General features: G+C 49.0%; 6 protein-coding genes across 6 annotated transcripts; 3 read left to right on the top strand and 3 right to left on the bottom strand.

Moving 5' to 3' along the window:
- Positions 1-52: 52 nt before the first annotated feature.
- BDV14DRAFT_200633 (class I SAM-dependent methyltransferase) lies at positions 53-1,036 on the top strand (the record flags this gene model as incomplete). Its single annotated transcript, XM_073773552.1, has 1 exon — positions 53-1,036. One exon carries the CDS (start codon positions 53-55, stop codon positions 1,034-1,036), a length of 984 nt encoding a protein of 327 aa, XP_073627791.1.
- Positions 1,037-1,568: 532 nt separating this feature from the next.
- On the top strand, positions 1,569-2,147 carry BDV14DRAFT_200634 (Rieske (2Fe-2S) protein; the record flags this gene model as incomplete). Its single annotated transcript, XM_073773553.1, has 2 exons — positions 1,569-1,808; positions 1,884-2,147. 2 exons carry the CDS (start codon positions 1,569-1,571, stop codon positions 2,145-2,147), a joined length of 504 nt encoding a protein of 167 aa, XP_073627792.1.
- Positions 2,148-2,481: 334 nt separating this feature from the next.
- On the bottom strand, positions 2,482-4,002 carry BDV14DRAFT_209213 (amino acid/polyamine transporter I; the record flags this gene model as incomplete). Its single annotated transcript, XM_073775588.1, has 1 exon — positions 2,482-4,002. One exon carries the CDS (start codon positions 4,000-4,002, stop codon positions 2,482-2,484), a length of 1,521 nt encoding a protein of 506 aa, XP_073627793.1.
- Positions 4,003-5,411: 1,409 nt separating this feature from the next.
- Positions 5,412-6,841, top strand: BDV14DRAFT_200636 (uncharacterized protein; the record flags this gene model as incomplete). Its single annotated transcript, XM_073773554.1, has 2 exons — positions 5,412-5,841; positions 5,868-6,841. The coding sequence occupies 2 exons, from the start codon at positions 5,412-5,414 to the stop codon at positions 6,839-6,841; spliced, it is 1,404 nt and encodes a 467-aa protein (XP_073627794.1).
- Positions 6,842-7,092: 251 nt separating this feature from the next.
- On the bottom strand, positions 7,093-8,565 carry BDV14DRAFT_200637 (uncharacterized protein; the record flags this gene model as incomplete). Its single annotated transcript, XM_073773555.1, has 2 exons — positions 7,093-8,453; positions 8,508-8,565. 2 exons carry the CDS (start codon positions 8,563-8,565, stop codon positions 7,093-7,095), a joined length of 1,419 nt encoding a protein of 472 aa, XP_073627795.1.
- A 904-nt stretch (positions 8,566-9,469) lies between these two features.
- On the bottom strand, positions 9,470-12,275 carry BDV14DRAFT_190072 (sterigmatocystin 8-O-methyltransferase precursor; the record flags this gene model as incomplete). The annotated part of the gene is made up of 7 exons (XM_073771288.1): positions 9,470-9,556; positions 9,596-9,682; positions 9,776-10,244; positions 10,302-10,425; positions 10,487-10,619; positions 10,697-10,842; positions 12,251-12,275. The coding sequence occupies 7 exons, from the start codon at positions 12,273-12,275 to the stop codon at positions 9,470-9,472; spliced, it is 1,071 nt and encodes a 356-aa protein (XP_073627796.1).
- Between the last annotated feature and the right edge of the window lie 1,326 nt (positions 12,276-13,601).

Here is a 13,601-nt window from a genome sequence, read left to right on the forward strand (position 1 = left end):
GCATCTTTTAACTCAAGCACATCCTTACTCAAATATCATCAAATAAACCATTATGTCTTCAAAATCTGATCAAGAACCAATAATAAACCCCAACCCAACCCTTCAAACATACTACAACACCCTCGAAAGCCGCCTCGGGTATGCGCTCCTATTAAACGGGGCGCGACACTTTGGTTACTATGAAAAAGACACATACTGGCCGTTTCCCTTTGATAGGGCTTTACGGGCAATGGAAGATAAACTTGCTGAATCATTGAATCTCCCGCCTGGTTCGGCTGTTCTTGATGCGGGGTGCGGGACTGGGCGTGTTGCGGGGAGATTGGCGGGGTATCATGGGTTGAATGTGCTCGGGATTGATATTGTTGATCATCATTTGGAGAAGGCGAGGGGGTTCATTGAGAGGGGTGGTCTTGGTGGGCGTCAAAACCAAGCCCAAGCTCAAGGGAAAGGACAAGGGAAAGTCACCCTGCGGAAAATGGACTACCACCACCTTGAAACACTACCCGATGAATCCTTTCATGGTGTCTACACAATGGAGACATTCTCCCACGCGACAGATCCAAGGGGTGTATTAGCGGGCTTCTATCGCGTCCTGAAACAAGGTGGTCGACTCTCCCTATTCGAATACGACCACACATTAGGCATCGGCTCAACATCTCCCTCCACTTCAAAACCAACTGACCTCGCAACATCAATGGCCCAAATAAATGAATACTCCGCAATGCCAACGAACACGCATTCCCTTCCCGGCGCTTTGAAAACACTCCTCGAGAATGCGGGGTTTCAAGATGTGGTTGTGACCGACTACAGTGCGAACATCGTCCCCATGACGAGGGTATTCTTTATACTGGCTTATATTCCGTTCTTACTTGTAAGTTTTTTGGGGCTGGAGAGGTACTTTGTTAATACGGTTGCTGGGGTGCAGAGTTATAGGGGGAGGGGGTTTTGGAGGTATGTTAATGTTACGGGGAGGAAGCCGGGGATTTTGGATGGGGGTTGGGATGGGAAAGCGGCGGAGGAGCGGAAGGATCGGTGAGATGGAGATTTTTTGGATATTGAAGATCTTATATGGTAGATCCTGGATATTCGATAATTCCCACGATTGGCAGTGCCGACGGGAGAACCAACCGATATATGGTATACGACGGGCACAAATGTATATAGGTAGTCCTTGCTTATAAATAGACCTAGACTTTGATGCATTCACGAGTAACAAGATGCCGGATTCTATGGTCTACCTCCACTTCACTCTCGCATCCACGAGCAATGCGATTAAGATAGGAGGTAGTATATATTGAACGTTCCCACTCTTAGTGTTGCTCGTCTGTGTTAATGGTTGTGTCCTGCTTTGATTTCTAATTAAGAGAAAGGTGTACAATTAGTCCAAATTCCTTGGATTTACATGCGTTACATCCATAAGTCTGTATAAGGAAGAGAGGTTGAAGAATATAGGTATAGTATGGCCAGGAAAGTAAATTCCGGGCGGGTATATACAAGCATTAGCCGATCAACATTAATACCGCCCAAAGCTTCATCAACCCTCTCGGGTCAAAACATTCAGATACAACATGAACGACTCAAACCCATCAATACCAACAGAGAAAGAAGAATGGCATTTTGTCGGCCCGATTTCCTCATTCCCAGACATTCAGCTCGAAGGCAATGAATCAGGATCGCAAGTCCGGCCCGGGTGCAAAACACTGCTTATCCCCAAATCAGAAAAATTAACATCAAAAAGCACACGATCAAACCTAGACGAACAGGTCCTTATCTTCAAATATAAAGGGTCTATACATGCTATTGATAATGTGAGCCACCACCGCCTCATGCCCGATCCAATCCCACGCAGCCTACAAAAAAACAACTTAATCTAACTGCACCAGAAATGCCCCCACTCATCCTTCCCACTCCGCGAAGGCAAAATACTCGACATTGAAGACGCCGGCGCAAGTATTCGGTGTTTCCGACATGGGTGGACGTTTGAGCTTGGGTCTGGGGTGAAGGTTGGTGAGCGTGCGGGTGCGACTTCTGGGCTTGGGCTTTGGGATGTTGAGATTAGGGATTCTGGTTCTGAATCTGGATCTGAGGAGGAGAAGATGGAGGAGAAGGAGGTTTGGGTTAGGAGGCGACGGCAAAATGGCGTCTAGCGATAGAGAATCGGAAAGCCTCTTTGGGGCTAGGGACCGGCTGAGAGACCGGTTATCAATACCTATAGAAAGCAGCTTGTGACGACATAATACATATCCGAGCCTCTAAGATTGTTCGGCCTTGAGCGTATGATGGAGTCCTTGGATCTGACGCTGTAGAACTATCCCATCCATTATAAGAGGTCCTCCAAGCCCCATGGAGTCATGGAACTGCTACTTCTAAAGTATCGAATCATGCTGGGATGAGAACAATTAAACCGGTCATGAGACGCTTGCCTATAGCTATATATACCAGCCAGTACAAGCCACAGTCTAAATTATGGTGTTGGATGCTTCACTCCCCCTCGATAACAACCCTGGGCCCAATAAACCTCCCCTTCAACCCCCCAGGCCCCCACCAAAGCCCCCCAATAACAACAACCGCAATCGCCATAACAACAACAAGATAATTCATCGACTCGGCAGAAACCGGCATACCGACCGGAAAGCAAAACGTGATCGAAAAGAAAAGCACAAAGAGCGTCGCAACCAGATTAACAGCGAACCCGTACTTTCCTAATGAGAAAGCCCGCTCCGTGGGGAGAATATCCCGACCACGAACGAGCAGCGCCGCTTGGGGTAACGCAATCGTGATGTTTAGTGCGAAGAGCGTGAGGTTAATGAAGCTGCTGTATGCCTCGGTTGAAACAATATACAATATCCCAACAAGGATTTGCAGAAGGAGCATGAGGGCCGTAGCACGCACAGGACTAGCATTCCACTGCAAATGCGAGAACCAACGTGCAAACGGCGTCCCGCCCTCACGAGCAAGAGACCAGATCGTCCTCCCGCCAAATATAAACAGGTTAAGCACAATCTCGTAGAACATGACCATGTAATACACCGACCAAATGGTACTCGCGAGCCTGGACCCAGTCGCCTGGTTATAAACTTCTAATATCGGCACCGCCGAGTCGATGATGCCTTGCACGTCTGTAACGACGTACATAAGCGTTATTATCCAGGCGAAGACGGTAACGAAGCCCATTGCTATCGTGAGGAGGATGGCGATGGGCACTGTGCGACCCGGGTTGGGGACTTCCTCTGCGAGATGCGTTGGGCCGTCGCCGCCGCTGAATGCCCACAGGCAGGCGGTTATGCCGAGGATCATTGCCCAGCCGTCGGACCAGCCGCTTGTGTTGGTGTATTCTGTGAATACGGCGGTGCTGGGTTGTTTTTCCTTGCTGGCGGCTAGGAGGGTCGCGATTGAGGCGACGAAGCCGACCAGGGAGAGGAAGAAGATGCCAACTCCTAGCTTTCCAACTGCACCAGGGAATCTAGACGTCACTAGGAAGCCGACAATACATAACGCCACATGTAGTAGATACGTATGCCACGCCTCAACCTGGTACGTATCAACCCAGAGTGCAACAAGATCCAGCACCGAACTCGCAACGAAGAAATTACACGACGCCAACGCCGCCATAAGATAAACAATGGAAATCCACCCCGTGAAGAACGCGGCCGCACGCCGCGTCGAGGCCGGAAAGACCATAAAGACCATATGATATTGACCACCGGCCGACGGAAATGCAGAAGCCAGCTCTGCGAGGCCAAGGTTTATAATACATATCACGATTCCGGCTGCGATGAGCCCGTAGATTATCCCCGGGCCAGCTCCGCATGCGAGGGGGACTGCGAGGCCCGAGGCGAATGCGACCCAGGAGTTCATTGTTGTGAAGGAGAAGGCGAGTACGGAGAGGAGGTTGTAGCGCTTTTCGAGGTGTTCTGGGTCCGTATTGGAGTTTGTCATGGCTTTCTCGGGCGAAGGGATGTCCAGGGATGGAGCATCGTGGGATTTGGACTTTTCGTCCATGATGGCAGGATGGTTTGGTGGTGGTGTTTTCCCTGAGGTCACCATAGGATTGGACGTGAGTCGGGGTTGAGCTTGGGAGATGTGCTTGGAGTCTGGCCAGGAGGCAGGTGATTGTTCATGTAGTTGAGTATTAGAAGTATTCGATTAGAAAGCTTGAACAGTCATGACCCACCGCTTATCTGGGGTAAATTTGGGGTACTCCGGAAGGGGAAGGACAAGGCGATGCAATATAGGGCTATCGCCCCAACTTGCCCCCCCTAGTTTAGTGGTCGATGCTACCTATCTGCCATTATGAATAACGCAAACATTAACATTGATAGAATAATTATATCTGATAAGTGTTGTATTTAGCTGATCGAGCATGTCAATGTTACCCAGCCGTGGCTTCTTGACGGGGTGGATAGGGCTCCACCGACTAATTTTTGGACCGGAGAACCGTTCAGTCTGACTTCACACCTGCACCAGACATCCTCCTGTCCCACGATAAAAATACCACTGCCCGAGAAACCGGTAGATAGCTTCAGGGCTGTACCTAGAAGGCTCTTCTTCGAGATGTCTGGAAAGTCTGCAGTTAGTCGGTCTGTGTGACCTGGCATCATGCCGAAGCATACCATAGCCAGTTGATGAAACCTGAAATAGGTACTCTTTGACCATAGGACAGACCCATGGAGTGCTAGCACTACTATCTAACACCTCAAGATCCAGTAATCTCAAAGAAACCACCGAACCCCCCAAACAACCCTCGCCATAACCAGTTGGACCCGACTCCAGAAACTCCGATCCAACCGGTCAGCCGCTACTCTCACGCGCACAGGTATCGGGAGGTAATCCAGCATCACTCCGGCCTCGAGCCCCCTCATCATCCGATAAGTCCCAGGCTTTACAAACAGCGGCGTGATAAAGCGATAGAGCAACCATTCTCGCTAGCCCTCCAGCGACATGATCCTGGTGATATTGTATGAGGCAGTGCTGAATTGGCGTAGGCGGGCTGTGTAGAGTGCTGTTGTTTGGGATAGGGCCTGGAGGATCTGACTTTCTGATATACCGGTTTTGTTCTTGGTGTGGTTGTGGATGTGGTTAAGACGGCGCAGATTGTTCGCTAGCGCGGCGGCGCTTTCCATGCAGAGTTTTCCTGCTTGCGCTAGATAGGGAGACACCTGGAGGGTTTCAATGGTTTTTGAAGGTTCTCTCGTTAGCCACCATAGCGCCAACAGTGGACGGGACAAGTTATTCAATCAAGCGCCAAACCAAACCAAACCAAATCACAAACTAACCTTGAAGACACTATCACCGACGCAAATCACCCTTCCCAGCGTCGCAACCTCGACCATCTCCTCATGAACAGGAACGCAAAATCCATTATTCGTGCAACGGGCGTTAACCAGGATGGTCGTACCATGCGTCTGACAATGCCCTCCAGTGCGTCGCAGCAGCAGCTTATTGAGAGCACGTACGTGCACGCAGGCCTGGGTTTACGATCTCCTGAGCAGCGTTGCCAGTACTTTGAGGCCCATGGGACGGGTACTCTAGCTGGTGATCCCCAGGAGGGAGCAGCTATTCACCATGCCTTCTTCGGGAAGGAACCCCTACGCATGGAGTTCATTTCGAACGGTGCGCCCACGGACGACTTCGGCAATAAGACCATCACCAACGGCAACGGCGAGAATTCAGATAGCTTGGTGGTGGGCTCTTTAAAGTCCGTCATTGGCCATACAGAGGGCTCTGCGGGACTTGCAGGCGTTATTAAAGCGACTCTCTGCATTGAGAACGGACAAATCAGCCCAAACCTCCTCTTTGAAAAATTGAACCCCGCGCTGGAACCGTTCGCCTCGCGGCTTCGTGTTGCGACAGAGCTCACCCCGTAGCAAACGGCGCCCTAACACTAGACGACAACCTCTTCAACACACTCACCCTAGTAGCACTGCAGACCACGCACGCCGCAAAAGTAACCGGCAGTCTCATCCTCGACGAGCTCTCCGGCCCAACCACCAACCTCGATTTCTTTATCCTCTTCGGCTCTCTCACGGGCGTGGTAGGCAACTTCAAACAGACAGCTTACTCCAGCGCATTGGGGTTCCAGTCCTCGCTTATCCACGGACGCCGAGCACGGGGGCTAGTAGGGAGCATCGTCCACCCTGGTATTATCACAGGCGTGGGCTACATGACGCGCCAGGGCTCGCGGTGGGTGAACCACGTGCACAAGACGACGGGGTCATTTTTGCTCTCCGAGTCAGACCTGCATAGACTCTTTGCTGAGGCAATTCTTGCTGGTCGGCCGTCCACGTGTCACCGCCAGCCAGATTCCTCTAGGTCTTCGCTCGCGCTCGTCAATACCAACCCCGAGCTTGTCGTCGGCGCACAACTCAACGACCCGGATGAAAACCCCGATACATACTGGTACCCAAATCCCATCGCGTGGAACTACGTCGATTACAGGCTTAAAAAATCCCAGGCGCAATCTGGGACCCTGGGGTCCGGTTCTACTGGACCCGGCTCGCTTAGACCCCTCCTTCAAGAAGCAAGCACGCTGCAGGAAGTCATGTCCATCGTATCAACGGGCTTCATCGCCAAAGTGCGAACTAAGCTATTCATCGCCGACGATATCGAGATCACAACTTCGACACAGCCCTCTGAGCTTGGTATTGATTCGCTGGTAGCCGTTGATTTGCGGACTTGGTTTGCGCGGGAGTTGGAGGTTGACATTCCCATGTTGCAGATCTTTGGGGGGGCGAGTATTGAGGAGTTGTGTTTTTCTGCTGTGGGGAAGCTTGAGAAGGGTGTTTTTCCCGAGATTTGTGCTTTGAGGGATGGGGATGGGAAGATGGGGAAGGAGAAGTAGAGGAGAGGTACCTAAAGGGGAGGAGTGGGCATCGGGGAAACTGGTACCTTAATAAATACCTAGCGACTGGGTGGATGGTTAGATGAATGGGGTTTACTTACCCTTTTTTTTTTTTTTTTTTTTTTTTTTTTTCAGATTTATCCCTTCTCCCCGCGGGCCTGTATATTCGTTACCTTTTACAGACTGGAGATGGAGCCAGGTACAGGAAATAAAAAGCTAATGCTATCTCGGAATGACATAAGGAAATGCAGTCACGCATTAAACAACATCCTCGCAAACCGTATAGCCCACCTATCATCCACATCAAAGTAATCCCTCCACGGACTAACATTCGCATTCAACGCCGTACACTCCCTGTAGAATGTAACAGCACCATATCTCTCAACCTCCTTCCCCACGGAAGCTGCATACAGCGCTCCGTAGATAAGGGCATAGAGTGTTCCAACCCCCGTGGCGACAGTCATGCCTGGGTTTATCTTGTCGTACTTCTCTTTCCAGTAAGTATACCCCTTGAACTCACTGCCCACCGCGACTGGAACTACCAGGCACGCGAATAATCCAAATGGCGGAATTGCAGCGGCGATGGTGGACGCCGCGAAGGCGAGAAGGAGGGCCAAACTAGGTTTCACGCCGTCACCGAATTCTCCCCCGAAGGCGGGGGATTTGAAGAGCCATTCCTGCGAGCAGATTTGCTGGGCTGTGCATGCTGTGATCCCAGGCGCGGTTTGCATTGCGGAGGCAAGGCAGTCGTAGACTTGGGCGTCAGAGTGACTGCCCTGTAGGATTGTGAGGACATGCGCACCGATTCCCCACTGCGCGGCGGCAATGATGCGCAGTATCCATCTTAAAGCCCTGGTAGCCCGCGGCCGTCGTCTTAGAAATGGTATGCCGCAGGAAAAGGGGTGGAATTGGAGTAACTCGCTGTATTTCCACAGCGAGAACCAACCCAGTACTGTCGGTAGAGAAGCAGTTTGTGCTGAGTCTGTGGCCCATTGCCCAAACCCAACCCACCACCATACGGCTGAGACAGCATCAAATGCCACTCCACCCCAATCATCCCATCCAAGACGGCCCTTGCAGTCAAATCCCACATTCCCGGACTCTCGATAAATAGTATTGATCTGCAATAAGCCCGCGACTAGAGTCAAGATCACCGAAATCCATTCTTCATTCGTCACCTCCCATAGCGCGGACGGGCGTGGCTTGGAGGGAATGACCTTCCAGTCCTTGAAGCAGCTTATAACCTGGCACCAGTCCGCGTCAATGTCATATACCGGCTTGCGATAATCAGGTCGGTTCAGGATGCCAATCCCATGATGCTGAAAGTCAGAGGGGGAGAATATTTGTTCGTGAACCCCACTGCAGTTATACTCAACCTGAGGCTCTTGGGCGTAACACGTCTTGAAGAGAGTATTTTTATATAACGTGTACTCCGCGCTATCAGGGTCGTAACCGGTGTTGTCTGTCCCAACAAACCTCGCCGCAATAACGACTCCAAATATGAGAAAGCTAACTAGCGCAATCAGAGAGAGCCATATAACAGCGAGCGTGGTGTGGTCACGACAGTCTCCGCGGGACTTTCGTCTGAGCAGAGAGGGAAATCTGCAGCCATCTGTCCGTACTCAAGTCAGCAGAGGGATATCAAGGTCGCAAACAAAGAAGGGACCCAGACCGCGCTCTAGAAATACATCAGGTTCTTGGGGAGTGAGTTCGTAATACACCATGTTGAACTGAGTAGCCTCTGCCTATCTGCAACACAAAAGATTAGAGTGGAAGAAAGAAACTTTTCACCTGGCAGAGGACCGACATTAAGTATAATGCCTCAAATTCTCATAACAGGCAAATGTGCCGCCAACATGAATACGAAGCACTAACCGCCCATTCATCCTTCAAGCAAGCCGCATTTGCAGCCTCGCGCACTTTCCTCATTAATTGGGGGCGAAGCCATTCCCAAGCGCCAGCCACCACCTGAGCGCCTACTAGGATTGGCCCGTCACAAAAGAAAAACAGGGAAGCCAGGCCAAAGCCCGCACGAGAGGCGGGCTCCTTCCAATCCGGTGGTGGTGATTGCCCTATGAATAACTTTCCAGGCACCATAGTTACTTTCTCCGGCTTGTCGCGTGGCAGGTGGTTATGCAGATCTAGTAGATAGGCCAGCGCTATAATGGATTTGCCGTTGAAAAAGCTACGCGCGGCTTCTGGTCATTGGGCAGGTTTGACTTCGTCGACTCTTAAGTACTCATGTTATCAGTAGACCCTGCATGAATGAGGGCCCTCTTTGTGCCGGGGGCAAATTCCACCAAATCAGAACCGGTAATGGAGTATTAGGTTACCGACTGTTTCCTACGACTGTTAGAATCGACATCCTACGGTGTAAAAGGGGAGTGGCATTATCATATCGTATCTGGATGTCTGTATTTAAGTTATGCTAGTAAGAGATGGACTAATCAAGGCCTTTGCTTGGGCTATGGAGGTGCGGTATGTGTGTAACGTCCACGTTTAATGTTGTTCGTCCCGATTAGGGCTAGGAGTACCCCAGCTCGAGGCCGGTACGGTTCGAGGCGTATTTTCCATTGAGAACAACCGCCAAAAATGAAACTGCATTATGTATAGATCAAGACAAAATATTTAAGATTTAGCAGCAACAATAGTACCCTCTCCATCTGCAGGCGGCTGATGAAACGACATCTCCTTTAGGCCTACAGACCCAAGTAACTCCCTTCACTGCGATTCCGTGCGCTCGCGAGAACCAACCTGAACAGTCATCAAGAGATTCAGATACGCAACAGCATAATCACAGCCTTGATCAGGGACGATGTTGTCGTTGATTACTAGGCGTGACTATCCCGGCTTCATTGCGTCAATAATTATCCCTAGGATCTTGCGCGCCTGCTCGTCGGCCCAGTCATGCAGGATCCAGTGCAAATAGTAGACCCGTGCTCCTTTGACCGGTTGCGGCTTGAAGAGGTCCTGGGGTATTAGATCAGTAGACTCAGGTGGATTGGAAATGGCTGATATGACGTGCGGCAGGTCCTGCAGGATGCGGCGGCCTGGCGTCTGAGCTGGTGGAAACTTGCGGTTGAAGGCGTGGATATAGTGGCCCTCGCCACCGGCGATACCTACAAACAAGACAACGCCGTCTTTGGCCTCTCCGAATCCATTCAGGATTGTGCTTTCTATATAAAACCAGTCTACCCAGTTCGAAGCTTTCTGCTGCCTGATTGTCATAAAGAGCTGGAAGTCTTGCGATAGGGATGGGTTCTCGCGTAGCCAGTCAAAGTAGCTGATCGTGGTATTTTTTGACAGCTGGAATGGTGTATCAGTGATAGATGTTGGGAATTGATTGCCGTTGCGGCGAAAGTACTCTTCGGCGTAGGTCACGCAGAGGTGGCCGATGTCAAAACTATATATACCTGTCACTCTTGGTTCGAACTCCCTCGGGATGAAAAGGAAGTCCTACGTTGCTCTAGTAGCTGCTTCCATGACCGGGTCTGCCATGACGACGGTGAGCTCAGACGGTTTGTACAACTGCACTCCGTTCTCCAAAACATATCCCGTGGTCACGAGTACCTTGAGAACTGAGTCTTTGAAATCATGGGAGTTTGTTAAACTTATTCCACTCAGCTGAAGATCCAATAAACATACCGACAACGAGCGGACTGGCGCTGGCCCGGTGTGCAATATCCAGCGTGGTGATTCCATCTTCTTTATGATCGCGGACCGCCGTGAAAACGCCCAACTTCACGCCCATACGCAGCGCCACGGGCACAGAAAGGTGCTTTTGATGATAGATGCTAATTAGTATGCATCCTAATTGACGCTCATGTACAATAGAGCTTACCGTCAACATATCACGGATATATCATTTACAACAATCTCGAGCGGGGACGAGAGCGCTTTGACTAGGCTCTGCGCAGCCCTTAGAGCTCTGATTTGAGTACCCTCGTCCATAGACCCCGTTGTCGAGCCCGCTGCTTTTGTGATAGCCGCAATTGCATCTTCTAGTGGTAGGTCCAAAATTGTGCTTGGGAGGGGAGGTAATGTTTTTCTTTCTTTCTTTCCTGTCCTTTTTTTTTTTTTTTTCGTAGTTTACAATCGAGGTAAAAAACGAAGGCTGAGAAATACGGAGATGGGAAGGATTCTGTGTCGAAGAGGAGAAATATATGTCCTTACCAAACGAAAGACACTAGAAGCAAAATCACACTATCACTAGACTATAGTTTCGAAATAATCAAGCACTTGTATATAGTAGGCACTAACCGAGTCATCATCCCTGCATGTTGGAGGCGGCGCAGGGCCATCGATGTTGCCAAGGAAAGACCAAACTTCAGGTGATCAAAATGCCCTAGCTTACTTATACTTGACTCTGCATTGACAATGGGTTTGTCTTGCTGTGGCGATTCGCCTCTGGGAGTGCCTATTGCCATTATGCACATTCATAGCCAAGCGGCGGTTGGCGGAGCCGGGTTAGGTTCCATCCACACCATAGGTACCTACCCGCCCCGATCAGCCCATTGAAAGTACGCTGGACGGGTATACGATATTTCTACCTAAATAACAATACCTGCCACAAGATGTTGTGGATCAAGTACTAGCCTACCTAGGTAGCCTTGACAAGATTCGGTGTTGAAAGGCTCTTAGTTATTACACCAATACACGCATCTGCCAGTACATGCATATATAAGTTTTTGACGGCGCCACGGTCTAAGCCTTGTCACAGACCCGACACATCTGAGCAAAACAAGTCTTTCATCTACCATCGGTAAGAACTATCTCATAGGGCCGTGGGGTACCGAAACATTTAGAGCTGGAACGGAAGCCCTTGTGCTGAGTCTTTGAATGACCCTTCCTGGTTGCTGAACCGCTTGCCCAGCCAGGCTTCACAAACCCCCGGCCAATCAACCCAACACACCTTCTGACACAAAACAGAACAACACACGTAATCCTATAAAGATTATGCTGAAACAGCTTTAACCACATACGACCACAGGGTGTGGAGAACAGGGCTTCCCGTCCGCTCAGCCGTACTTAAGCCACAGGTTGAACGCGGTCAAACAGTACATGAGCCCTGGACTAGTTGCTGCTTTATCCGTAGTTGCCACTAGTTTAAAGGGTGAGTGCGAGTGATTTGGGTGATACTTCTTACCTAAGTAAGAAAGTGGGTGCTAAGTGGGTGACAAGAGTGTGAGAAGGGGTGAGAAGATAAGTGGGCCGCGACACTATTATAAAGGCGCAGAGAATCTTCTCTAACTTAGTATAAATAAAAGGGCCTTTTTATCTCTTGACCGTAATTTTATTTTCTCTTTCAATAATGTGGTATATAAGGGGTTATTCCAACCAGTAACCGACCCCTACGGAGACCGTCGGGATCGCGCTCCTAGCGCGATCCCGACAGCCAAACGGCCAGACGGGCCAAACGGCCAACTTTCTGCATGAAGCTATTCAGAACCGAATATCTTAACAAATATTAAAGATTTTGTAATAAAAATAAATGCAAATAAAGGCACTATTCTCCTGCTTTCCAACAGACCTTTTATACCCTCTTTAAAATAATTCCCCATTCCTTGCAGGTCTTAATAAGTTCGGGAAGCACCTTGGCATATTTCCACTTCTATTTCTTTTTTCTATTACTAATGTTATTTATTGCTTGCACATTAAAACTAGATACAACTCCTCCAGAATGTAAGCGATGCTTAGAGGCCTTTGCTCGCTCTGCGCGTTGCCTAGTATAGCAGACTGCTGTCATGAACCGTTACCCCACGGGCCACGGCCAATCGATCAGCCGCGCCGTGCCTAGCGTGCGTGACACTACGGGATAACAACGGACCGATATCGTACCCAGGGATACGACGCCAAGGATATGAGCGTGTCCAGGGCTACGCGGGGCGTAGCTGGGGATACGATCCAAGTAGAGCCAAAGCTATGATAAGCGTAGACAAAGCTATAATAGATAGGATATATAAGGACAGTCACTACCTACTATATTTAGTTTTATTCTTCATGTCTTATCTTTGGAACAAGCAATATAGTTAGTTTAGTTAATAATACTACAATTGCATTTTAACAATCCTCTTTTTTTATCTTTAATCTTAAAATACCTTACAGGTCTCTTTATAACCCTAAGCAGGACTAATCTGACCTTATTTAACAATAAGACACCCTTATTTTAAAGAAAGAAGATGTATACCCCATTATAATGTTAATAGTTAGCAAGAACTTTACCAAGCCCAGGAAGGATGACTTAGATAACAAGAGCAACAATAAGAAGATTGTCAAGCTCTAGAATATAATTAAGAACCTCATGGGACAAGTTAATAGCCTTAAAGCTTTTAAGGGAGTTAAGGCAAACCAAGCTAAAGTATTTAAAGGTAAGAGAGCAACTATGTGGAGATACTTAATATCTATAGACATGCACCTTAAAATTAACAACCTGTCTTAGGCACTAGCTGTAAACAAGGTTATGTTTACAGGTTTATACCTTAAGGGACCAGCTTTTAATTGGTTTAAGCCTTTTATAAGAGACTACCAAGAAAACATGAACATGAATTAATGGAAAGCAATAATTAGCATGTTTATAACTTATAATAGTTATAAGAAAGCTATTACAAAAGCTTTTAAAGACCTGGATGCAGAGAAGACCTTTAAATAATATATTTATGCTCTATAACTGTTAGGGGTTGATATGTTTGTACTAAACTATACCATGCCTATATACACGAAGGGTCTGTTGAAGAAGAAGAGGTACAGGCGCTGTGTGCGG

Source organism: Aspergillus stella-maris (genome assembly GCF_047715825.1).
Source record: "Aspergillus stella-maris strain CBS 113639 unplaced genomic scaffold BDV14scaffold_30, whole genome shotgun sequence".
NCBI classification, from domain to species: domain Eukaryota; kingdom Fungi; phylum Ascomycota; class Eurotiomycetes; order Eurotiales; family Aspergillaceae; genus Aspergillus; species Aspergillus stella-maris.